Source organism: Myotis nattereri (assembly GCF_964212035.1).
Source record: "Myotis nattereri genome assembly, chromosome: 9".
In the NCBI taxonomy this organism is placed as follows: Eukaryota; Metazoa; Chordata; class Mammalia; order Chiroptera; family Vespertilionidae; genus Myotis; species Myotis nattereri.
Genome location: NC_138084.1, coordinates 45,038,045 through 45,063,828, shown reverse-complemented (window position 1 = coordinate 45,063,828; position 25,784 = coordinate 45,038,045). Strand labels below are relative to the sequence as shown.

At 54.8% G+C, this 25,784-nt stretch overlaps 2 protein-coding genes across 5 annotated transcripts in view; one reads left to right on the top strand and one right to left on the bottom strand.

The window, feature by feature from the left end:
* MAP6 (microtubule associated protein 6) overlaps positions 1-9,550 on the top strand; it is a gene marked incomplete at its 3' end in the record, with an annotated part of 80,129 nt that extends 70,579 nt beyond the window's left edge. The window contains exon 4 of the mRNA XM_081098733.1: positions 8,004-9,550. Coding sequence (XP_080954859.1) covers positions 8,004-9,411 — 1,408 coding nt within the window. The remainder of the gene's footprint in view (positions 1-8,003) is intronic.
* Positions 9,551-16,124: 6,574 nt separating this feature from the next.
* Positions 16,125-25,224, bottom strand: SERPINH1 (serpin family H member 1). Of its 4 annotated transcripts, XM_081098735.1 has the most exons (6): positions 25,137-25,224; positions 24,020-24,063; positions 20,955-21,619; positions 19,707-19,805; positions 19,366-19,598; positions 16,125-17,135 (listed from the first exon to the last, which is right to left on the bottom strand). In XM_081098735.1, exons 3-6 carry the CDS (start codon positions 21,574-21,576, stop codon positions 16,833-16,835), a joined length of 1,257 nt encoding a protein of 418 aa, XP_080954861.1. In that variant the 5' UTR covers positions 21,577-21,619; positions 24,020-24,063; positions 25,137-25,224; the 3' UTR covers positions 16,125-16,832. The 4 variants fall into 4 exon arrangements, 3 of the variants coding, with proteins under 3 accessions (XP_080954861.1, XP_080954862.1, XP_080954863.1); XM_081098736.1 differs by lacking the exon at positions 24,020-24,063 and having other exon boundaries at positions 25,137-25,211; XR_013996402.1 differs by lacking the exons at positions 24,020-24,063; positions 25,137-25,224 and having other exon boundaries at positions 16,151-16,432; positions 16,729-17,135; positions 20,955-22,101.
* Positions 25,225-25,784: the final 560 nt, after the last annotated feature.

Below are 25,784 nucleotides of genomic sequence, written 5' to 3'. Positions count from 1 at the left end.
CTCACCCCCATCCCCCAGCCCCCTGTCCAAAACTAAGCCTTGTGGTGGCAGCATTCTCCCTAGCTGTGGTCCTACTTGCTCTTCCTGTGCAGTGAGGCCCTGGGCTGGTAGACCCATTGGCAGCCGGACAGGTAGGGCTCACAGGTGTGGGTGTGGATGGCACTCTCAGACCAGGGTGCTGCTCCTTTCTGGGACTAGCTTCTTTGCCAGGGTCTGCTGAACGCTAGGAGGTAACCCTTGGGACAGAGGGCGGGGGGTGGGGGTTCCTTGGGTAGTGGATACAGGAAGGGCAGGGGCAAAGGACTGGTTGTTGGAGAACTGGTTGTTCGGGGCCTTGGGTAGTGGATACAGGAAGGGCAGAGGCAAAGGAGGCAACTCTCTCAGGGGATGCAGTTGGGATCTCAGAGCTGGGGCCTGCAGGGGTCAGTGGCTCCGACCTCCTGCACCAGGCAAAGCCAGCCAGGGTGCTCTCAGGCCAGACCCAGTTCAGCGGTCTGCAGACCAATTTGGAATCTCTGTAGCTGAGGTCACACCCGTGAGGGATATTGTTACAGAGAGGAAAGAGCTTGACTGGAAGCCTGTCATCCTCGTTTAGGGACCTGACCTGGCCACAACCTCAGTATGTGACCGTAGGCAACTTGCTTCCCCTTCCTGAGCCTCATTTCCACCCATAAGTGGGGGTGCGGGCGACCCCTGACTGCCTGGCCGGCAGGGCTGCCGTGAGAATCCAGGGTGCACATTGCATACGAAGTCCTGTCAGAAAACCATAAAGAAGTTAGTTGGGGAGGACAAAAGGGCACCGAGGCATTTAAAACGAGGAAATCTTTTGTGTCATGTGAATGCGGTGCTTAGAATGTGATCTTGTGCAAGTTCTTTCTTCAGCTTCTCCTTTAGGATGGAAGTCTCAGAGTCTGCCAGCCCCGGGCCAGAGCTCACTGCCTCTCCACTCCTATCCAATGGCCTGGCACAGAGCAGGCACCTGCTAAATGTTTGTGGAAGGGGGAGGGGAGGGAAAGGGGGAGGGGAGGAAAAGGGGGAGGGGAGGAAAAGGGGGAGGGGAGAAAGGTGAGGGATGCAGGGAAGGACAGTGAGGAAGGATACAGCAGATGTGGTTTCTGCCCTCTAAGAGCCCCCATCTGGAGAGGCAGCTACTAAACAATTGGCCACGCCTCTGATGGGGCTGCTGTGAGGGGGCAAGGGATGGGGGATGCGCTGAGGGAACACAGGACAAGGAGGACCCGACCCTGGGGCTGGAGGGTAGGGTGAGTTCACCGAGGAAGTGACACTGGAACCAGCTCTTCAGTCGCTGAGGAGGGGTGGATTGGACAGCTGCACTGAGAGCAAGCTAAAGAGACCCCAGGGCAGGGCTGTGTGTCCCGCCCAGAGGACTTCTCCAGCAGGGCCGTCCTTGCCCCCGGAGGGACCTTGGGCCTCTCTAGTTGAAGAGACACAGGCTGGGGGAGGCTCAGGGCCAGGGCTGACGGTGGTGCGGGCGCTCTGGTGGCTTTTGAGTGCCCACGGCGTGGCTTACAGGTCTGCCTCCCTGCTCCACACAGGGCGACCCTCGGGTCAGGGCCCCAGGCTCAGTCACTCCGGGCCTAACGCAGACTTTGTCCAGTGAATGGATAAAAGAGAAAAAAATAGAATAAAGAGAAAAAGCTACACATCAGCCATCGGTACTCCCACATACGTCTGCCAGGTACTGCTACGAGCCAGACACTAGGTAATGGTGATGCAAAGATGAACAAAACCTAGCCCCCGATCTGGGGGATCGGCAGGTAGTTGCCAAGCACCATGATAATTGCTGCAACAGAGCCAGGCGGGAGCCCTGTGGGAGAGCCAGGGGGGAGCCCTGTGGGAGAGCCAGGCGGGAGCCCTGTGGGAGAGCCAGGCGGAGCCCTGTGGGAGAGCCAGGGGGGAGCCCTGTGGGAGAGCCAGGCGGGAGCCCTGTGGGAGAGCCAGGCGGAGCCCTGTGGGAGAGCCAGGGGGAGCCAGAGCTCTTGCTTCGAGAAAGCCTTGTTTCCCGCACATTCTTTATAAGAATAATGAGCCTTTCGAAGATGGTTTCCTAGGCACTCCCCCTGGGGTCTCTGTGGTTTCCATAACTGCGTTTGAAGCTTTGGTTGTGTCTGAGAAATGTGGATGCCTGAACAGGGTGGCAGACAAGAGGAGAGAGAAAACATAAAATCGCCCTGTCTACTGTCCCCCCCCCCCATCTCCACCCCCACCTCCTGCCAGAACCCCTAAGTGGCCTGGGTCCTGGCTCAGCGCTTGGGAGAGTCGCTTCCCCCTGGGCCCCGTTTCCCATCTATAGAGTAACACAATTAGACCGCTAAGTCCCTCTTAGGAACTAACGTTTACAAAACATCACCCGTATTCCATGGGTTATGTCATGAGCGTTCATGTAAACGAACCCTCCCCAGAAGGCGGGCACTGTGATCTCAGTTTATAGATTACGGAAACAGGCCTAGAGCCTGGCACGCCCATGATAACACCCATGGCTATGAAGGAGCTGGGTGAGAATCCAAACCCAGCTCTTCCGGCCTGAGGTCCAGTCAGTGTGCTTGCTCCTCCAGCAGGCTGCCCTTTGCATGATAAGAAATGATCTGTGTGAAACACCTAGCAATGCGCCTGGCATGTGCTTATTGCTCAGGAAGTATGAGTTTCTTGTAGGCTCTGGAGGCGGGATTCAAGGACAGGGTCCACAGGCCCCTCATTTCTGAACGTGGCCCTACGGCAGGAGCACGGCCCCAGCTCTGGGCTGCTTTGATGCTCCATCAGGAGACCGTCAGGGGAGAAACCACCGCCACCCCCCCTCGCCCCCACACACGGTGGATTATGGGATTAGAATTGTGTGCAAGGGCAGGAATCAGTGGGAGGAAAGGAAGCCCTTTCTGCAGATAGTCTGGGGCAGGGCTCGATGATCCAGCTTCCAGACTCTGATAAAGCACGGATCCAAAGTCAGTGTGTGTGTGTGTGTGTGTGTGTGTACCCAGGGGGCATTCCCTGTCTCCATGGAAAGGAGAGGAAGGGCAGAAAATCAAGTTCCTAAGACTCAGGGTGTCTCGTGTAACCTGGAAATATTGCATTTTGCAAATAGAACAGAGCCTGGCACAGAATAGAATCTCATTTACTCATCCATTGACCAGGTATTTATTTAGTCAGGGCCTTCCCTGAGCCAGGTACTGTTTTAGGTAGAGAATACAGTGATACGCAGATATGTGACATGGTCCTGCCCTCTGAATGCTTCAGTCTGGTAGGGGAAACATTAATCCAAAAGAATGAAGCAATTCCCTGTGAGAAAGGGTATGAAAGAAAGGGACGCGGAGAGCCTGTAGCAGGACTGGTCACATCTGTGGTCAGGGGAGGCTTCCCTGGGAATGCGCTCTAGGGAGCTGGGAGATGGAGGATGAGTAGGCATTAACCAATTGATGAAGGAGCAAGAGAATGTGCCAGGAGTGGCAACATGTGCTAAGCCGTAAATGGAAAGGAGCCGGGCAGACTGAGCAACAGAACCAAGACCTGCGAGGCTGGGGCACAGGCGCTGGGAAGGAGGGGGAGCAGGCCGGTCAGCCAGGTGGGGTATGTAACAGGTTTTACTCTTTATTCTGAGAGCAAGGAGAAGCCTCTGGAGGGTTGTAAGCAGGGAAGGGATATGCTTTTTTGAAAGATGATTCTGATTTCTGTATGAAAAACCAATTGGATGAGGAGCAGGGGATACTAGTTAGGAAGTTGACAGAAATAAGGGCACAGTTGGTGAGGGGAAGGGAGGGCGGGAAAGAAATGGGACCATTCAAGAGATACATGTTAGGAGCTGGAGCAGAAGGTTCTTGATAGTTGGGTGGAGGTTTTGAGGGGAGGAAGGTCTTCAGGGTGACCCTGGGTTTCTGGCTGGGGCCACGGGGTAGCTGATGAACCAGGTTTCAGCAACAATAATTTGTGACTTTTTCCATTTGACCTTCTTTGCTCCAGGTACTGTGCTGGGCATTGGGGCTGCAGGCCATGAGGATGGCCCCGGCCTTCAGGGAGCTCATGATCTAATTGGGGAGACCTGAGTGTAATGGGGGGCCCTGTGAATGTGGGGAGAGACTGTAAAATGGTGCTGCTATAAGGGAGATATGGAGAGATGCATCCAGGAGGCCTGGTGAAGAAGTGGAATCCGAGCCAGGCCATCAAGGATAGACAGGGAAAAGCTGATGAAAGAGAGCAATCCAGGTAGCAGGCGCAAAGAAATGAAAACAGTGGCAGGAGGACAGTGCAAGGAGGGTAAGGCTGCAAGGCTGGCCTCCACCTGCCCTGTCTTCCTCCAGGGCTGCCATGAGGGTCCAGTGTGTGAGCATTTAGTAAACTGTTACTAGCTATTATAGTACTGGACTTACTCATGCGATGCCCCAAAGCACTTTACAAATAATCAAGAATTATGATTTCAGATAATAGTCCCTGACATTTGTACTGTTATCCCCATTCTACAGATGGGGAAACTGAGAGCTATTGTGGTGGAGTAATTGCCCAAGACCTTTCAGGCAAAACCAGCACAGAAGCTGAGACAAACCCAGCAGGCTATTTTAGTCTTCGAGAGGGTACACAGGCTGGGAGGAGAGGGTCTGTGTCATATGCTGCCTTGAAAATATTTGCATGTGGCTCAAGTTGCCAGATTTGGTTGTGCAGGTTGGGCCATGCCCGAGGACAACTAGCCTGTGGGCTGCGTGGGCCTGAATCCAGCCCATCTCCACTGACCAGCCATGTGCCCAGTCCCCCCTCCTCCCGGGCACAGCTTTGTCTCCTTCACACAGAGGGCACTGTGAGTGCTGCATCTGCCAGCCTTACTGCGAGTGGTGGGGCATTTAACAGCTGGGACACTGACAGGCAGTGTGGAACCAAGTAGTGGCCAGTCAGCATCAATGAGAGTTTTATGTTGTCCTTGAGGGCGGTTTTGTTCACAGGAAAACCAACTGAGGCTGCTGTGGTTTTAAAAACGAATGCTTGCCCAGTCGGTGTGGCTCGGTGGTTGAGCATCGACCCATGACCCATGAACCAGGCGACCACAGTTTGATTCCCGGTCATGGCACACACCTGGGTTGCAGGCTCAATCCCCAGTAGGGGGCGTGCAGGAGGCAGCCAATCAATGATTCTCTCTCATCATTGATGCTTCTATCCCTCTCTCCCTTCCTCTCTGAAATCAATTAAAAATAGTAATAATAAAAATAAAAATGAATGCTTAATAGATCAAAGTAACATTTAAAAACCTAGTAAATTTTAATCAAAACATTTTAAGGGAGATTTTATAACTTAATTGCCCTGAATAATTTAAATTAACTTATAAATAATTTAAAATAAACTAAGCTTAAAATATGAAAACTATTGGATTGTCATAAACGTTTCATCATTGTTTACAAAATTTATAGAATTGCCTTATATCTCCCCATTTAAAATCACAAGTCTAAATGATTCCATTGCACATTTTATATTGGAACCACAAAGCTAATCTGTTACATATTCTAATATGCCAAATTATTTTTAAATATTAAAAATACTTTCAAACTAACTCTACACCGATTCTTCCTAAACATAGTACCAAAAAAAAGGTAAAACTATAGATTTCATTTAATTTACCATTTCTAATATTAATTCTAAACCTTCCCATGACCAGAAACACTCGCTAAAGAAACACTTTACTAAGCAAAGCGATGTAATATTTGCTTATTTTACTAAGCAAAATATCCAAGCAAATTTTGAGTTAGTTTATAACTCGCTAAGCGTACTCACTAAATACAATTTGGGTGTGACCTGAGAGCCACTGAGGCACTCAGGGAAATGTATTCGGTGGCTCCACTGTGGAGCTGGCCCTCCTTTTACTCTCCATGGCATCAGGGGATGCTGAGTCCATGCCCTGCCAACGGAGTAGGTTTTGGAACCCAAGCCCCTGAGATCAAGTCAAGCCCTGGTCACCTTTTTTGTCTCCTGTCTCAGCTTGATCACTCTGCAGGATGATCCCCCCATTCATTACCTGATGGGGTTCATCTAATCAATTTCCTGCTTGATTCAATTCTGAATTAGGTTTTTACTTTCCCTCTCTGGCCATCCACCAAGCACTAGAAGTATTTTAATCCCACCCTTGGGTTCTGTATGCCTCTGGTGGCCTTGCTGGCTCTCTCTACAAACACTAAGTTCTTATTGATGGTGGCCAGCTGTGTCCATCTGGCCAGAGCAGCTGTGCTCTGTGTCGTGCTGAGCCAGGGAGCCACCCTGGCTTCTCTCCATCCACTTTGATGCTTAGAGACATCAAGAGGGACTAGATGATAGGCTGCCTGTGCTGCCGTGTACTCTTCTGCTGAGAGATGTCAGTCTCCTGGAAGCTCAAGATTCTAACCAGTAAAAAGCTTCTGAGTCAGGATGCTATGTCCGAATTTTAAAAGTCCAACCATGTGTAACTTTACTTCTAAGTAAATAGAAGAGTAATTGTAATATTATATAGCAATGTCATGGTACATGATCTCTAATCATCATAAATTTCTAAATAAATATCATTATGTCCAATGAAATAGATGACAAACTTAAGGTCCAGAGAGATGAAACCATAGTGAGCTAAGAAAGTGTTACCAAGTAGAGGTCTTATTGGACCAGCTTTAATGAGCAAGTAAGACATAGTCCTAAAAGCCAATAGGAACTATTAAAATGCTAAAGTGGTTTTAACCTTAAAGACTTCAGTGGCCACAAAGTATAATGAGCACCCACTAAGTGCCAGGCACTATAGGGGACGAAACCAGGTTCCAGAAGGCAGACTAGGGGTCACGCAGATCCTCGAACTTTCCATATCACTTGCCCTCTCTGGACCTCAGTCTCTCCCTCTGACAAGTAAGGGTGATCAAACCCTCCCTGCACACTTAGCAGGGTTGCTGGGTTGCTGCAATGAGCTATGGAGAGCAGTGATTTAGAAAGTGGAATGAACTGTGGGTGGAATGAGCAAGGGTTTGTGACACTGGGTAGTGGCCACTCCTGAGTGGTGACTTTCAGCCCGACCTGCAAGGAAGGAGTGTGCATTCCAAACCAGACTGGCATGTCTGAGTGCGGCAATGTTTGCCCTTGGTGTCAGTGATGTCACCTGCTCTCCACCATGTGGGTGGGTCGAGGGATGGGGTGAGGTAGTGAGGTAGATGAAACAGCCTGTGAGGAGTCTGGTGAGGCTTGGGTTCTTGGCTACAGGGAAATCAGTCCCAGAGCCTTGGAGTAAAAGCGGACAAGGGCCCAGGTAGAGTAGAAGGAGCTGGAAGTGAGATGCAGCGAGGGGAGTCCAAGCCCGTCATCTAGCAAAGGTGCAGCAATAGCAGTGGCACAGGCAACGATCGGGTGCATTGTCCATAGAGAATTGAAAAGCAGTAATAAAACCAATTAGAAGCTGGTCTGCTTATTATCACCATGTGCTGGCTGTTCTAAGCAATGTCAGTGATAAAAACACCTTTCTGTTTGCAAGGGATGGGGGATGGGGGACATTCCCACTGCCCTCTTTCTTGGCATGCCATAGGCCCCTAGCCCCTCCCCACAGTTAGCCCTTAACAAGGGGCTCAGGAAGAAGAAGGCCATGAGGACAAGGAAAGAGCACGCTGGCCTATAGGGTTGTCTGAGTAGACAGCTAAGAGGGGCTCCCGGGATGGACCCAGCCATCCTGGAGGAAGGAAGAGCGGCCTCGGTGGAGTGTGAGGTGGACGGGCTGCCGGGCTGCCCACTGGAGGACCCTACGTCCCATTAGAGCACTGCCGTTTTCACTGGGTGCCATCCTCTGTGCCACGTGCAGGTTATAATCAATTGGCAAACACTGAATGACTGGTTCCCGAACCTGCCCCTCACCCTACCCCACATTCTGTACTAAGAGCATGGAAGTCAGATTCTCCTCCTGGCTCTCCAGCAAGAGCTGCCCTGCCCAGGCTCCACAGGCAATCTGTGCTCTGCCCCATCCCTGACCTGAGCTCTGGCCCTCACAGTGACCACCTCTCTCTTCTCTGCAGGAGCCAGGCCCATCCCACCAGTGACTCACATAAGAATCGAGGTCCTGTAGCCACAGAGCCAGACAAGAAACAAGGTCCCGTGGGCCTGGGGCCTCTGAAAGATCAAGGCCCTGTGATCCAAGAGCCACGGAAGGATCAAAGCCCTGCTGTTCCAAAGTCTCTAAAGGATCAAGCTCCTGCGGTCCCAAGGCCTCTGAAGGATCAAACTCCTGGGGTCCCAGGGCCTCTGAAGGATCAAGCTCCTGCGGTCCCAAGGCCTCTGAAGGATCAAACTCCTGGGGTCCCAGGGCCTCTGAAGGATCAAACTCCTGGGGTCCCAGGGCCTCTGAAGGATCAAGCTCCTGGGGTCCCAAGGCCTCTGAAGGATCAAACTCCTGGGGTCCCAGGGCCTCTGAAGGATCAAGCTCCTGGAATCCCTGGGGCTCTGAAGGATCAAGCTCCTGGGGTCCCAGGGCCTCTGAAGGATCAAGCTCCTGGGGTCCCAGGGGCTCTGAAGGATCAAACTCCTGGGGTCCCAGGGGCTCTGAAGGATCAAGCTCCTGGGGTCCCAGGGCCTCTGAAGGATCAAGCTCCTGGGGTCCCAGGGCCTCTGAAGGATCAAGCTCCTGGGGTCCCAAGGCCTCTGAAGGATCAAACTCCTGGGGTCCCAGGGCCTCTGAAGGATCAAGCTCCTGGGGTCCCAGGGCCTCTGAAGGATAAAGGTTCCATGGTCTCCACAGCAGTTAAGAATCAAGATCACACGGTCCCTGGGCCTTTAAAGAATGAAAGTTCTGGGATCTCAGCACCAGTCAAGGACCAAGGTTCCTTGTTCCCGGTGTCTCTAAGTAATCAAATGGTTCCAGCAAGAGTTAAGGATCAAGGTTCCATGGTACTAGAGACTCCAAAGGATCCAGGTCCTGTGGCCCCAGCCCCTGTCAAGGATCAGGGTCCTATGGTCCCAGAGCATCTAAAGGATCGAAGTGCCATGCTCATAGCACCTGTAAAGAAAGAAGGTCCTATGCTCTCTGAGCCTGCAAAGAACCAAGGTTCAGTGGTTCCAGAGCCAGTCAAGGGTCAGGGTGGCGTGGCCCCAGAGCTTCTGAAGGGTCATGATTCTGCAGTTGTAAAGAATCAAGGTTCTATGGTCCCAGAACGAGTCAAGGATCGGGGCACTGTGATCCCCGAGCCCCCAAAGAACCAAGGTCCTGTGGTCCTTGAGCCTGTGAAGAATCCAGTCCCTATCATCTCGGTGCCTCTGAAAGATCAAGATCCTCTAGTGCCACCACCAGCCAAGGACCAAGGTCCTATGGTCCCTGGACCTCTGAAGACTCAAGGTCCAAGGGGCCCGCAGCTGTCCACTGTCTCACCTCCACCCCCAGTCACAATCCCAACTGTCCCCCATGCAGAATATATTGAGAGCTCCCCTTGACACTCACCCCTTGACACCAAGGAAAGAGGTGGCAGTGAAAGTGCTCCCTCCCCAGGGTAGCAAAGTCTTACATTTAATCTGCATGAAACAGTATTGTATAGTCTTGCTGGAATCTAATAAAACAAATCCCTCTGGCTTAGCCGTGTCTTTCTCTGATTCCATTTGTGTGTGTGCGCGCACATCATGCACATTTTGTTGTTGTTGTTGTTGTTAATCTTCACCCAAGGATATTTTTTTCATTGATTTTTAGAGAGTGGAAGGCAGAGAAAGAGAGAGACATATTGATATGAGGGACACATTGATTGGTTGCCTCCCACACCTGTCCCAACCAGGACCAGGTATCAAACCTACAACCTGGATACATGCTCTTGACCAAGAGTCAACCCGTGCCCCTACAGTGCACAGGCCAACATTCTAACCACTGAGCACACCAGCCATGGCTGTCATTTGAAAGTGGGCATGAAGGACTCTTCATTACCCACCCAGGCAAGAGGAATCTGAGCAATTCCCAGCTCCTTTGAGTTGTCAGCATGAGATGGGAGTGGGTGGGAGATGTTAGGAGATGGAGGATAGGACACTTCTCTCTCACCCTCCTGCTCTTCACTTCTGACACCTGACGTGTGGGAGCTGGATGTCTCACAAGTTAACTCAACTATCTACCTGGAGATAGTCAGCTCCCACAGGGTAAGGGCGTCTCATAATACTGCTCCCCACCCCCGCACAACACATACACAATTCAGATGCAGACTTTCGAGTCCCAGGTTGTCACTTGTACTTCTGACTGAGTATGATTGGGGTTCTCACACCCCCTACTTAGTCTCAACAATTTGCTAGAATGGTTCACAGAAGTCGGAAACACTTACATTACTGGTTTGTCACAAAAGGATAAAGGATGCAGATGAACATCCAGATGGAAGGAAGGGGCGTGGAGCTTCTGTGCTCACAGAAGTTGGAAACACATTACTGGTTTGCCATAAAAGGATAGAGGCTACAGATGAATACCCAGATACAGAGGAAGGGGCATAGAGCTTCAGTGCCCTCTGCAGGCGTGCCACCCTCCCAATAGCTCCAGCGACCCAGAAACTCTCCAACCCTCATGCTTTTGGGATTTTATGAACGTTTCATCATGTAGGTATGATCAATCATTAACTCAACCTCTTCTCAGAAGATGCGGTGAAGCTGAGAGTTCCAAGCTTCTACTTGTGGCTTCATCTTTCTACTGAAGCTATCCAGGAGCCCACCAAGAATCACCTCATTAAAACAAAAGCATCACCCAAGAAATTTTAAGTGTTTTAGGAGTTCTATGCCGGGAATGGGGAACAAAGACCAACACATAATGTATATTTTCAATTATTTTCCAGGTCAGGTCCCATGAAAGCCTAGAAACCAGTACCAAATCACAGCAGGCTGAGCCCTTGGGTGGGTCAGAGCTGAAGCCTGTAGCGAAAACAGAAGCAGGGTCCCTGCTGGCTCAGGGTCATTCTGGGTAACAGTTGTTTGCCAAAGGCTCGGTCCTAAAGCTCATCCAAATGTCATGCTTCTTGAGAAAACCAGGCCTCTGATCAGAAGGGTCCCAGGACATCTGCTGATTCTCAGTAGCCAGGACAGCTCAGCCGGAGCTTCGAAAACAGTCCCTCAAGCCCCCCATTCATTCCCGCACACAGCCGACTTTTCCTTAGCAAGCACTTTGTGTCTTGCTCAGAGCTGATCTTTGAAGTCACTGTGGTAAAGGAGTCCCAGTGTTATGACTAGTAAAGGTTGCGTGAGGGCACGGGACGGCTAAAGGCCTGGTTTGAGAAGATACCTGGAGGGGGAAGCCAGGAAAGTTTCTCAGAGAAAGTGGCCATGGCGTTCAGACAGCCCGAGTAGGGGATGGGCAGGGGCGTCACATGTGTGGCTGGAGAACCAGAGTAAGCCCCTCCAGAGGTCCTTGAATGAAAGGAACCTGATTTGCATGGGGGTTTGACCAAGGGATGTAGCAGGTCTCTGGGCAGAAAACTGGGACCCAGCACAGGTGACCAGTTTTCTGAATCCCAGGACCTCGGGAAGGGAGTGAGGAGGTCCGTCTTGTGAGCGATGAGTGTGTTGCTGGCGGGCCCGGGAAGAAGGCTAGGGGCTGCCGAGGGGCTGCAGTTCTGCCTTGGTTAGAGATGTGTCCTGTGAGGATCCCAGTGTCTGGGCCATGATAGCTTCCCCTTTAAAACCCCAAACCCTCAGGGACCTGGGGGTGTAGGGGGAGCCCCACCTATTGCCCTCCCCAAAGCTGGCTCCCAAGGAACACTCATCCCCCTTGAAGATTTTCATGACCCTTAGGGATACTACCCCCTTTAAAGGTCGTTGTTAAAGGGCTCCCTTTAAAGGGGCTCAGCTTGATTCTTACAGAGAATCACCACAGGAAGCATTGAGGACGTCCAAATTTTCCTGAGCAACTGACCCCAGGCCTGTCTCCTCAGCCCTCTCCCAACAGAACCAGGGATTTCTGCTCCGGAAGCAGCCTCTATAAAACACACACACACACACACACACATACACACACACTGTGAGGATTCTTCCCGGCCCAACACAGAGCTTGCTGCCCTGTGCGTTCCAACAGGGCCCTGCAGACAAGAAAGGGCCACACTGAGGCTAAAGGAGTCTTGTGTATGGACACCTCCCTCCTTCCAGTCCTCCCTCTGACCCGCACACCTGGTCCCATTACATGCACATTCCCACAGGCCAGGCAGATGATGGTGCCATCCCTGGGATGTGTAACATCCTGGGGCAGATATCCAGGCCATTGCCTGCTAGGTTTCCGCCCCTGAAGAGAGCTGCCTCTGTGTTTGAGGGGGGGGGGGGTCCTCACTGAAGCCCCATGTTGGGGAGGGCACACATTGAGCTCCCCCAGGGACAGTGTCTGAATGGAAAGACAAGTGGGCCGAGCTCACAGCTCTGGAGGCCTGTCGGAGGTAGGAAAAGAAGTGCACAAAGGAACTGAGAAGGGCTGCCCTAAACTGTAGGGAGAACCCAGGGGCCTGCGGTGCCAGCAGGGGCTCCGTAAGGAGAGTGATGCTCAATGACACAAGCTGAGGGTGCCGATGAGGACCGGGTGGCTGTCAAACATGGCAGCTTCCACTTGGGAGAGGGCTGACCTGGGTTCCAGCCCAGCAAGTCACCTCAATGACCTCGTTTATCAAAGGGTCCTGGTCCTGACGATTAGAGGAGATCCTAATCGTGCAGGCAGCCGCCACATCAGCATCTCGGGCAGCTTCCTACCGCTTAGAAAGAAGGCCCAGTGAGGGAGGCGATGGCCAAGCCTCGGTCCTGGGCTGGGGCGGGGAAAGGCGGGAAATGAACTAGATTCTCCTCACCCTGTCCAGATGCAGACTTCATTCAGGCCTGGTTCTTCCCTGCTGCAGCCATTTCCCAGCCCCTCCTAGCATCCACCATCTCCAACCCCGCTTCTTGCTGTCCCTCCCCTGGGAGGTTTGGGGAACCCAGATACAGGCCAACAGCGACTCTGCCTGCGCCCACGTGGCCGCCTCGGGGAGGGGAGAGGAGGCTGAGAGGGGGTTGGGGGGATCTGGAGGGCCAGGGGGAGGGGTTTCTGCAAGGGGAGGTCCTGCTCCTGTTCCAGGGCCTAATCCGAGGGGGTTCAGCGTCTGAGCCCTGATCTGAGACTCGGATCCTGAAGATGCCCACACTCTGCACAAGACCCCCGAGCCTGGAGTCCTCCGGCCGGGCTCCTCCCTGCCCACAGCCCCGCCCGCAGCGGTCCGCGCACTCGCGCACGGCCACTCCCGCAGGCTCACCCCCTGCCCGGTCGGAACTGCCCGGCCTGGGCTCCGGGTTCTCTTCTGGTGCAGCCTGGCCCCGCGGGGCCCCGGGGCAGGGATTGGGCTGTGGGCTGGATGTGCTGGGGGGAGCGACCGGCGGACTTGGACCTGGTCGCTGCCACGCCCTCCACCCACCCGCTCTGGAGGTCGGCCTTGGAGACCCCCACTCCCCCCCCTCCCTGCCCCCGCCCGCAGGAGCTGGGCTGAGGCCTCGCGGGAGCCCCTGATGGCTGGTCCTGGGAAAGGCCGCGACTTTACTCACAGTGATTCTCTCCCTGAACAGCTACACAAAGGTGGCAAGGCTGATCCGACCTACAGCAGCCGGCCGACCAACAGCCGAACCCTGACTTATCCACCTCCACCCCTGCCCTGTGCCACCCTCCACACCAGCAGCTCCACTCATCCCTGCGCGGTGGGAGCACAGATCTCTCACCACCCTTTCCTGTGCCCAGGTGGTCGAGCCCTGCCTTCCCTCCCCCTGCTTTATGTCGTCTGGGCGGCCCCCACATCCAGGCCTGCCTTCTCACCACCCACTTACACCTGGTGGGGGAGCTGAACTTTGGGGCCCATCTCTGAGCTGCACCTGTATGGGTAGGATGACTTCCCACTTACCTCAGCTATTGTGGGGAGAAAGTGGGACGACAAATACAGAGTGTAAGCAGGTTAAGCACCTTTATTATTAGTATCTGGCCAGTTCCTCTCCTGCCCTTCCTGTGTGGCGTGGAAGAAGAACAATTATCCAACTGACTAAGAGCAATTCCCAAGCCCTCAGGCAGATCATTTAACCCCTCAGCCTCAGTTATCTCACCTGTAAAATGGGGATAATCTCTATGTAGCCAAGCTGTTAGGAGGCTGGGGTAATAAACATACCAAGTAACCGACACGGTGTTTGGCACATACAAGCAAAACAGAAAAGTAGTAGCAGCTGCTATTATTAAAATCATTATTCTGACCGAGAAATACCTACTCATCCTTCAGGACAGCGCACGTGTCACTTCCCCCTGGGAACCTCCCTTATTCCCCCCATGGCAGTCATGACTTCTGCCTCCGGATTCCCACGTCCCTGCTGACCTTCTACCACAGCCTTTTCATTTACTCAGCAAATGAGTGTTTAGTGCCTTATGTGTAGTGTATGCTGACTCTAGGTGTAGGACATACAGTGATGAACAAGAGATGAAGCCAATTCTCATAGTGGAGACAGTCAATGTGTGAATAGGTGGATAACTTCGTAGCACGAAGGAGTCAGTAAAATGAACAAACAGAGAAACTAAGGTGGGGGAGGAGCTGTTTATATTGTGTGGTCAGGGAAGGCCTCATTGAGCAGATGACATTCAAGCTGAGGTCTGGAAAAAGCAGCCCTAAGCTTGGCCAGTGTGGCTCAGTGGTTGAGCGCCAACCTATGAAACAGGAGGTCCTGGTTCGCTTCCCAGTTAGGGCACATGCCCAGGTTTCAGACTCAATCCTCAGTAGGGGGCATGCAGGAGGCAGCCAATTAATGATTCTCTCGATGTTTCTCTCTCCCTCTCCCTTCCTCTCTGAAATCAATAAAAGCAGCCCTGCAAAGATCTAGAACAGTGGTTCTCAACTTTCCTAATGCCGCGACCCTTAATACAACAGTTCCTCATGTTGTGGTGACCCCCAACCATAAAATTATTTTCGTTGCTACTTCATAACTGTAATTTTGCTACTGTTCTGAATCGTAATGTAAATATCTGCTATGCAGGATGTGTTTTCATTGTTACAAATTGAACATAATTAAAGCATAGTGATTAATCACAAAAACAATATGTAATTGTATATGTTTTCCGATGGTCTTAGGCGACCCCTGTGAAAGGGTCGTTCGACCCCCAAAGGGGTCGCGACCCACAGGTTGAGAACCGCTGATCTAGACGAACCACTTGCCACACGGAACAGCTAGTGGGAAGGCCGGGAGGCAGGGGATACATGTGGCATGTCTGGGAACAGACTGATCCAGGGACTGGAACACAGTGAGTACCAAGCACACTTGTTATTGCTTCTGTCTCTACCTCTAGGTGACGCCCCTTGAGGGCAGAGATCTAATTTATTGGGTCCACAGCATAGGACAGATCTGGAGCTCTGAACAGTTGTGCCAAATTACATTGTAGTAGTAATGGGAGTAAGTCAGCTGGCCTTTCTGCACTACATTCAGATCTTAGAGGACTCCAGCGAGACTGCCCAGTAGGCACGATCCTCCCTAGACCAACACTCCCCAGGGCAGAGTTGTTGAGAGAGAGAAGACAGAGATGTGCCTAAAGGGAGTGACCTGTTCAAGGTCACACAGCCAACAAGAGGCAGGGGTGAGGCTCAAATCCAGTTTCCTCTGCTCCCCTGCCTCCTCTGCCATGGCTCTTCTATCCTGTATATCCCACTCGCCCTCTCCCTCCCTGAGCTGCGGTGTCAGGAGTCCTGAGGACCATGAGCAGGAACCAAAGTGAGGACAATGTCAGGTCCCTCTTCTGCTACAAATGCAAACGCAGAGCAAAGATCCCACAAGCTCCTTCCTTCCAAAGCCTGCCCAGCCAGGCAGCCTGAGCTTGTATCCACTGGCCTGGATGCGTATGAGGGAGGTCAGCTCGAAGTGAGAGGTTAGGGGGCCACAGCCTGGTGCCCCTACAACAGGACTGGGATGCCCTGGGCTCCAGATGCAGCGTCATCACTCCGGCCCTGCAGCCACCTCTCCAGGGCCCCCAGAGCTGAGAAGCAATCTCCCGAGTCAGCATGTAGCAGGCCTGCCGCACGGTGTCATGGGCCTCCCACACCGTGTCATCTGCGGTTAGCTGCCAGCATTTCACAGCCTGGCATGGGCTGTTAGTAGCAAACCTGGCTGAACAGAAGGAGCTCTTGTCTCCGAGGAAGAATGACATGGGCATCTTTGATCCAACCATCTTCATGCTCCAACAAAATTTCATTGGAAAAGTTTTATTGAAAAAAAAAATTGTACAAATAAGTTCTTGTTTTGACAGCAACAAAGGCTCATGTTCTCCCTTCCCGCCCCATCTTTGAAATTCTATTAAAGGGAAAAAAGTTCATCCCCATCATACCTGACCAGAGTCTCCCCAGGAGCTCCCCCAGGAGCCATTTCCTGATCACCTCACTGGGGCCAGGGCTACTGTGGGGATGCCTACCCCAGGGGCTGCAGCACCTAGTTTTTATTGTTGAGGGGGGATGGGAGGAGATTGGGGATGGAGCTGGGGCGGGAGCTGAGGTGGTGGTGGTATTAGGAAAGGAGGGTCCCCATTCCAGGAGAGGTCAGCCGAGCCCTAGCTCCGCCTCACAGATGAGAAAGCACTGGCTATAAATATGAACACTGATTGAGGACTCGGAGGGTGGGGCATGACTACCGCTCAGGTCCCACAGGACGTGGGGCTGGGCTCAGCATCACGATTATCTGGGAGCCTATGTCCGAGCAGAGTGAATGGCGGCTGGGAAGGTCTGCTCTGATGCACAGGAAGCCTGCTGTTCCCCCTCCCCACCCCCACCCCACGGAATATCCAAGGTCAGTACCTCAGCTCTCCCCACCCCATAGCACCCATGTGTCTCAGGAGCCTCCAGTTGCCTCCTGCCCTCCCATGCCCACACCCTAGGGCCTTACAACTCGTCTCGCATCTTGTCACCCTTGGGCCGAACCAGGCGCCCAATGAACAACAGGGAGCCGGTCTGGGAATCTCGAACCAGGAAGATGAAGGGGTGGTCGGCGTAGAAGAGCTTGGGGCTGCGCAGCTCCTCACGCCCATAGATGTCCTGGTCAAAGGGGTTGCCCTCTGTGTCCCACTCGAAGGCGGTGGCATGGAACACACTGGCCAGGTACAGGTCCTTCTTGCCCGACATGCGTGACAGGTCTGCCTTGTTCTTGTCGATGGCCTCGGTCAGACCCAGGCCAGCCAGGTGTTTCTGTGGAACCAGGTGGGTGGGTGCCAGGTGAGGCCACCGTGGACAAGGCTTCCAGACCTTCACCCTCCACCCACACCGCCCACCATCCCCCGCCCAGCCTGTTCCTCAGAGCAGAGGCTACCACTCCATGGCCACCTGGTTGGCCAGGCACGGCGTGGGCACTTCGGCTCTGATGACAGCCCTGTAGGAGCTTGTGACCTCCACTTCACAGATGAGGAAACTGCGACTCGGGGGAAAGGCAGGATGCAGCCCTGGCCCTGCCGAGCAATCTTGAGCAGTGCGTCTCCAAGTGTGGGTGGGTGAAGAGCCAGCGTCAGCACCACCGGGAGCTCCTATGAAATACACACCCCCTGACCCCAGCCTAGGGCCCGGAATCAGAGTCTCTAGGAGCGGAGCCAGAACCTTTCTCAAGAAACTCTTCAGGTAATTCTCGGCACACTCAAGTTCAGGAAAGACTGATCTAAGGACAGCTATGACCACGTCACGCTGGGGCTTAAGACCCTTTCCGAGTGAAATGATGTCTGGGATGTGCTTCAAAATAATGTGATGAGGAGGAATGGGTATATATAGATGAATCCTTACTGGTCATGAGTGGATGACGGTTGAAGCTAGGTGATACATACATGAGGGTTCGTTACACTCATCTACTTTAAAAATCTCTCGATACATTTTTATAGTAAAAAGTTCAAGCACATACACCCTGTCCATGACTCTGCACAGCCCTGGGAAGCCAAGTACAAGCTCTTACACCACAGCCTCACCCCTAAGCACACCCCACCCTGTTCTCCGTTCCACAGCCCCACTGGACAACCAGCATCCTCGAAGGCATCTCGATGGCCACCCTCTCTCCCTGTAGGGCTCTTTAGATGCCACATCATCTGGGAAACTTCCCTCTCCCACAGGACTGGAGCCATACCTTCCTGGCCTCAGTCCCTCTGCCCTCCCTCTGTCTCCTTCCTGGCTCAGACCTGGCCTCAGTCCCTCTGCCCTCCCTCTGTTCTCCTTCCTGGCTCAGACCTCCCCCAAGGCAGGGCCCATGTCCAGGGCTCTCCCTGGTTCTCAGAGCAGAAGAGGCAGCAGTAAAGGGCTGTGGGCTGAGTGAACAGCAGCCTCCAGGGCCCAGGGTTGGCAGGGCCGTCTCCCTCCCCAGCATGGACAACTTGGTCCTGAGACAGGCATTCTAGGCCCAGCTATTTCGGTCCTGATGACCCTGCGCAGTCACTCACTTCGAATTCCCAACTGAATCTACCCCCTGGACCGGTGGGTCCCAGGAAGACACAGCAGAAAGAAGGGGAGAACGGTGTCAGGTAGCAGCCACTGGCGAAAGGCAGGGAGGGAGGCAGTGATCGCTCCTCACCAGACCCCTCAGTGCTATCTGCTGGACAGACCACCTGAGCTCCCTTAGTCTCTGGTTTAGAACCTAAGTCCCAATTCACCCCAAGTTTCTCTCTGCATGCTCTCTTAGCAGCAAGACTGAACCAGTTCTTGGGGAAGGGGCCTGCCAAGGAACCATGTTTGGCATCCAAGGCAAGAATGAGCTGAAAGTTTTCCCTTTGGGGCAGGTAAAAAAACACACCACCTCTCTCCTTATTGACAAAAAGGCCACCTAAGCTTCCACCTGCAGGACTAACTGCAGCTCCACCGCTTATCAGCCAGGGTGACCTCAGTCTCTCCAGCCACTGGTCATGAGGGGAAACCATGCTGAGCAGATAAGTTTCCAGCCATCCCAAGCGACCCATAGCTGAAAGCCATGGTTAGTCTTATCACTGCCTAGCGGACGGTCCTCTAGCTTGAACAGTCTACAGCTGGGGCATTCAGACGCTCAGAGGCAGCACAGGATTAAGGGCATGGCTTAGTGCCAAATGTCTGAGATACTGGTTGTGTGACTTTAAATTATCCAATCTTTCTGAGCCTTAGTTTCCTCATCTGTAAAATAAGGTTGACAGTCCTACCTCATAAAGTTGTTTTGAGGATTAAGAGTTTAATACATGTAGAGTGCTTAGACGAGTGCCTGGCACCCAGCAAATGCTCGATTATATTTAGGTACTGATGTTACCATCATCTTCCCAAGAGCAGGGCCGCTGCCTCCTCCACCAGTTACCCTGAAAGCAGGGCTCAATACGGCCTGGACACCCAGAGAGGCTCAGAACAGACTGGCTGAGCTGGTGATGGATGCCCCAAGTAACCCCCTCCTGTAAGCCCAGGGGCCCTGAGTTGGGCCACCCCTTACCTGAAGGTCATGGGTCACTTCCACCACACCCTTGGGCAGGGAGATGGCAACAGCCCTCTTCTGCATCTTCCCCATCCAGGCCTTCAGCTGCTCTTTGGTCAGCATCTTTTCAAGGCGCTCAAGGGGCTCCACGTGGTGGGGCATAAGGATGATGAGGCTGGAGAGCTTGTGGGCCAGGGGCATCTCCACAATTTGCAGCTTCTCCTTCTCGTCGTCATAGTAGTTGTAGAGACCTGGGAAAAGAGCAGAGGGGGCACTGAGCACACTATGGGGCAGCGGTGGGCCAGGCCCCAAGTACCCTGGGACCCCCACCTTGGCCCCCTGCTCTGCAAGGCGCCTACCTGTCCGGTGCATCATCGTGACACCCACGGTATAGGAACGGGTCACCATGAAGCCTCGGTTATCCACCATCTTGTGGTGGAATCTCTCGTCCCAGTGTGCTGTAGGGATACAAGGTCAGAAATAGATGTCACCTCCCTCAGGACACAGCCCTCTCCAACCACATACCCTGGATGTATCCCTATCACAGGCCTTTGTCCCAATCTTCAAGTCTCAGCTGCAGCCCACCTTCCCCTCCCCACCCTCCAGCACCCGGCCCACAGAACACGTGTGTCCAGCTTTGGGGGGGAGGGGTCCTGGCCCCAGGACAGGTTTCCTGCTTTGGCTCTCTACAGTCCCAGGGCCTGGCTGTTTCCATGTGGCAGGGAATTCCTTCGGAAGGACACTCAGCTCAGCCACTGCCATGTGTGCCCTCTGCCGTGGTGCCCCTGTCAGACATTTCGGCAACATGTGCTGAGCTGGACTTCTCACCCCACCTAGTAACTGAGGGGTGTGTGCCCTGGGCAGGGAGTGTCCCAAGACTACCCTTAAGTCTTGTCTGCAAGTCCTGTCTATGTGGCCAGAAACACGACCTAGAAAACCAGGCATGTGTGACAGTGGCCTGAGCCTGCCCTGCCTCACAGCCTGACCTGTGTTCAAATCCAGACACAGCCGCTGACTGGCTATGACACCTTTCACTCCGCCTACCCTGGGCCCCTTATTTGTAAAAAGGGGATTACCTCACAGCACACCATGAGAGGAACAATGAATGGTGTCCACATAGGTACTCAACAATAAGCATTAACCCCAAATCAAATCTTCACCTCCGCACAGATACACCTGGGCCTACGTCCTCGCTGAGCCTGTTTCCTCACCTGTGCAGTGGTGTTTCCAACACCGCCTGCCCCCAGAGTTGTTTTGAGGATTAGGCACGATCACAGGTGTGGGGCCTTTCTCCAGCTCACTACTGAGACACAAGTGGTTACTGAATGGTTTTGATTCCAAGACAAGCACAGCACTTAGTCGTGATTGAAACAGTGGGAGTGTCTCCGCCGGGCTTGCATCTCTGTCCCATTCCTTTAGACACAGCACTACACCTCTCTGGACCTAATGTCTTGTACGTGAACGGTTTAGTAACAGTGCCTGCCTCCGTGGTTGCTGTGAAGATTTAATGCCAAGCAGGCGGTACTGGGCACAGGAATACGGATCACCTTCTAGCTAGGGGCTCTGGGGACAGGGGGCCCCGCCCCGCCCCGCCCCGCGGGACTCACGCTTGAAGAACATGGCGTTGACCAGCAGCGCGCCGTCTGTGCGCTCCACCTCCTTGGTGACTTCGGGCAGCTTGCCGTCGGTGGTCTGTGAGGCCCACTCATTGATGGACTGCAGGGCGCTGCGCTTGTCGCGGAAGTTGATCTTGGAGTGCTCGCAGTTGTAGTGCAGCTTGCTGCTGCGCACGAAGTCCTCGGCGAAGCTCACGGAGCTGGGCCCGTACAGGCGGCTGCCCAGCTTCCAGGTCACGTTGCGCGCCGTGCTGTTGCTGAGCGAGCGCAGCAGCTCACCCAGGCCGGCGTGCACCTCCTCGTCCCGGAGCTGCTCCGCGCTCAGCACCGCCTTGGCCTGCGACGCGGTGGTGGCCTTGCCGCCCAGGGACACCAGCCCCAGCGAGGAGGCCACCACCACGGGCGAGAGCAGGATGTTCTCCACCGCCTGGTCCTTGGCCATGGCCTGGTAGAGGCTGAAGGCCAGGCCGGCGCTGCGCTCAGCGAGTGTGGTTGCCTTGGGACTCAGCTTCTCAGCAGTGCCAGGGGCTGCTGGGGCCGCGGGCTTCTTCACCTCGGCGGCCAGGGCCAGGGCCAGGAGGCAGAAGGCGCTGGTGAGCAGGAGGGAGCGCATGGCTGGGAGGTGGGTTGTGTGCGCCACGGAGGACCTGTGAGGGCTGCAGAGAGAGCGTGGCCCTGAAGCCCTAGGCAGCCCTCCCCAACAACCGTCCCTTGCCTCTGGCTGCCATCAAGCTCCCTGGAGATGGGACCAAGAAAATAGAGTTCAGACCTAACTCAGGATTTCCCAGATGTGTGTGTGTGGGTGGGGTGGGGGGGGGGATGCTTAGTCTGCCCATCTCGCAGAGGCCTGGTTTGGTGTCTCATCCAAAGCAGGGTTCCTGGGCAGTCATCACATCCACCCTAGTGATTGCTTGCACTGACCTGACAACTCGTAGGCTGATGTGATTCTTAGGTATTATTTCTATCCCTAACTAGTCTGTGACCTCCAGGAGGAACTCTAGCCAGCCTGGCTTCGCTCTAAGATCCCCAGTGCCTAGCACACAACAGGCCTCGGTTGTGGCTGAAAGAACAGAAAACAGGGCCACCGGGCCAGCCCTCGGGCCCTCAGTTTGTATAAAGCTTAGTTCTCATCTGATATAAATGTGGGGTCCTTTTCCAGTGGAAAAAAGTGGAAGATGGGCGAAGGGTCTGCCTGACGCCTAGGTATCCTGGCAAAGGAAGCCACAAAGGACAGAATCGTAGGCGCGTCCCTCCCCCCAGGCCTTTCATTCCGTCCTGGATGTTAATGAGTCATTGGCTGGTTCACTTATTAAATGGGAAAGCCCGATGCCCCACTCAGCTGCCCAAGGGTGACTTCAGAGTGTGTATGTGCACACACAGGTGTGTGTCCACCCCTCTCTGAGCCCCAGTCTCCACGTTCCAAGCTGTAAGGATCTCTGTCTTCATGCCCAAGGCTTCTGTCTTAGCAGAGACATGCCTGCCCATCTGTCCACAGCCTCTGGAGTGCTGGGAAATCCCCAGGACAAGAGCTAGGTTGGGTGGGAGAATAGGTTTCCTGAGAGGAAGGATACTGGGGGAGGGGGTAAGTTACAGTTCAATGGAGCAGTGATACCCCCTCTTCCGCCCTCCCCCACAGACTGGCCAGATGTATGTTCAGCCTCCCAGGAAGCTGGGGACAGCCATCTGCTTTGTGGGTTCAGGGATGCCCTTAGGTCCCCAAAGATAAACTTCACTCCTCTCTCTGGGGTCTCCAAATCAGAACAGTTTCTCTACAGTCCCCCTCCTTCAGGTCCTTTCTGCCTCTAGCAGGACAGAAGACTGACAGGGCAAAGGGAAGGGTCGGGAGGAACCCTGGGTCCCCCTGCTCTCACAGATGCCATCTCATGGTCCTCCTCAAGGAAGAGCAAAAGTCAGAGTCCTGGTGGAAGACCCTCAGGACTTGGGCCTGCCTGTGGGAGCACAAGTGGGAAGACTCTAATGCTGCAGCCACCCAGGGAACCCAAGCAGCCCACCCCCAACACTGGGCTGCTCCTTCCTTAAAGGTGCAGGACAAAGGAGAAGGATCCATGGAGAGAGGGAAAGGCCTGGAGATCCACAATGCCTGGGGGAAGGTATAAGAGAGATCTATACCCCAGAGGACAGCTTTTGGAGGTAAGAGAGGGACTCATCCTAAAGTACAGCTTGGGGAGAACATATCTCAGGGCCTGGCCACCTTCTTCCCAGCCCTAACTCCTTCCCTCATCAGGCCTGGAGCTGCAAAGGCAGTGACCATACAATTATCGTAAAACAAGGCCACTCAAGAGAGTAGAATGAGGCACTATCCATTATTATGCCAGGACAACAGGCACATGGTCACCCTCTTCAAGGCCCCCTCTGTCCAGACAGCTGATGACAGAGCTCAGTCCCCTAGAGGCCACCAGCATCTTCTTGGGAGACCGTCACGACGACCAGCACACAGCCCTGCCACGTGGCAGTCACCATCTTGACAGCCCCCGCTCCCAGCCAAGGGAACCTCAAAGGGCTGGGAGGGGCTTCTCAAGAAAGCACCAAATAACTGGTTTGGGATTCCTCAGGCAGCCACACAGCTGCGCCCCTGCGAGAATTCTCCTGCTGCTGCTGCAGCGACGTGGCAGTCTGGAAACGGAATCATCTCCAACCACTAGAGGGGGGCTTCCAACAGGGAAGCAGGCCCATGTTCAGGTCCCATGGGGTGCCGTGGAGCCTCTCTGCCTTGGCTTCCAGGGCACGCATGGGCCTCTGCAGGGAGATGCGTGGCCGTAGAGAAGGGCCGCCTGTTAACCCAGGAGCAGGATCGGAGGAAGGCAAGTTACTGCAAGCAAGCCGACCTCCCACAGCCCAGCCCATGTTTCCACAGAGAAATTCCAGCCCTTAGGCCAACGTTAGGCCCACAAAGAAAAATACACCATCAGGCGCTCACAGCAAGCAGGACTGAGTTGAGACTGTATTCCGGGTTTTTGTACGCAAGAGGGAAGGGAAGCAGCTGCCAGCAGGGCCACCAGAGAGGGTCTCAAACACTTGAGGGGGGTCTAAAGTACCTGGAAACTGCCTCTGGGGGAGGTCAATGCCTGCCTTTTTCATTCTGAAAGAAAACAGAGCGTGAGGAGGATGGGATAGGGCAGAGCTGGGGGGGGGGGGGTACGAAGGGCCTGGAAGGCCCAGTCCCCAAAAAGGACCCCATCTTCAGCCTGCCCTGCCCTGCCTGTAGCAGGGAAGAGGCCTTTCCAGTCCCGGATCTATGGGGACCTGGAGATCACCCACCTCACTGTACCATGGGGGAAACTGAGGGTCAGGCCTCGAGCACAGGGCTCCCTGCGAACCCCAGAAGCACCCACAGAGCCCCTTCGGAGGATGGAGGTGGCGTCCCGTTACACAGCCAGTAAAAAAACACCTCTGCTGGGAATCCTTGCGAACAGAGAGACAAAAGGAGGAGACCAGGAGGCCTCCGGAAGGGGGGATGGGCAGAAGGGTGGGGTCCCCTGCAGACTTCCAGGAACCAAGCCCCTCATTTCCCCGGGCCTCCATCCGGGCCCGGCAGCCCGGAGGGACCAGGCGGAAGCCAGGGAAGAGGAGGGGCCAGCCTGCGGCCGGGCTGGAAGCTGTTTCATTCTCCTTCCCCCACTCCAGCAGCCTCAGGAATGCCCCGGTTGGGGGCAGGGAAGCCGGCCTCTGAAGTAGCCTTAACCCTGCGGTGACTCCAGGAACCAGGTGGCAGCGGCCAGGGGGGCTCCATGCCTTCTCGTCAGCTTCCCCCCAGCACCCGGCTTGCAGGGCTGGCCGGGTCCCCCTGTCCCTGGAAGGAGCCCCAGGACCCGGCTCCTCGTTCCTGGTCCCTGGAGAGGGTCCAGTCTCAGCATCCCGGCGCGGGCCCCACCGTTTCCTCTCGGTCCTCACACCCCCGGCCACACTCTCGGGGAAGCCTGCACTTTTTCTGGATCCCCAGCCGGCTCCGGTCCCTGCCCTCTGTCCCGCCAGGACCACCTGGCCCCGGGTTCTCAATCGAACCCTCCAGCTGCCCCCAAAGTGCAGGGACTCGGGTTTGCAGGCTCTGGGCTGGCCTCCAACCCCTCCCGGGGGCCGACCGCCCCTCTCACTCCCTTTAGCAACCCCCACCCCGACCCCGACCCCGAGGCCCGGGCAGCCCCCGCCCCTCACCTGGGCCGGCCGGGCTGGCGGCGGGACAGAGCTCAGGCGCTGGAGCCGCGGGCGGACGGACAGACTGCACTCCCCGCAGCACCACCTATCCCCGGCTCTATATATGGTGTCCCCTCCTCCCGCCCCGTCCCGAGAAACTTCTGGAAAGTTAGAAAAGCTTCCGGAGGGCACTCGGGCTCCGCCAAAAAACGCCAAAGACCTCCCCCAAACCGCCCTGCGCCCGCCCCTCCCTCTGCGGGCGCTCGCCCAGCCCCTGGGTCCTACTGCCTCCGTCGGCGGGTGGGGCGCGGGGCAGACCCCGCCGCGGGGCCGGCGCCTGGACCTACACGATCTGCAGAGCTGGCGTCCTCCGACCCAGGGGAGACTCCGATCCTCCTTGTCCCGGAGTTTGGGGGGAGGGGGGTGGAGTGAGCTGGAGGGGGCCCGGGGCTCCTGGGCCCAGCCCCCTGCCCATCCCCAGGCTCTCCGCACCGGCCCGGCTGCCCCTCCCTCCCCCCACCCCCCACACTCACACACACACACATACACATCGCACATTCCTTCCAACACCCCTTTCCCTGCAGGGCTCTGCCGCGAGGGGTCCACTCCCCAGACCCCACCCCTGTGGTGGAGCTGAAACTTTTCTGGTTCCCCTACCTACACGCCCTC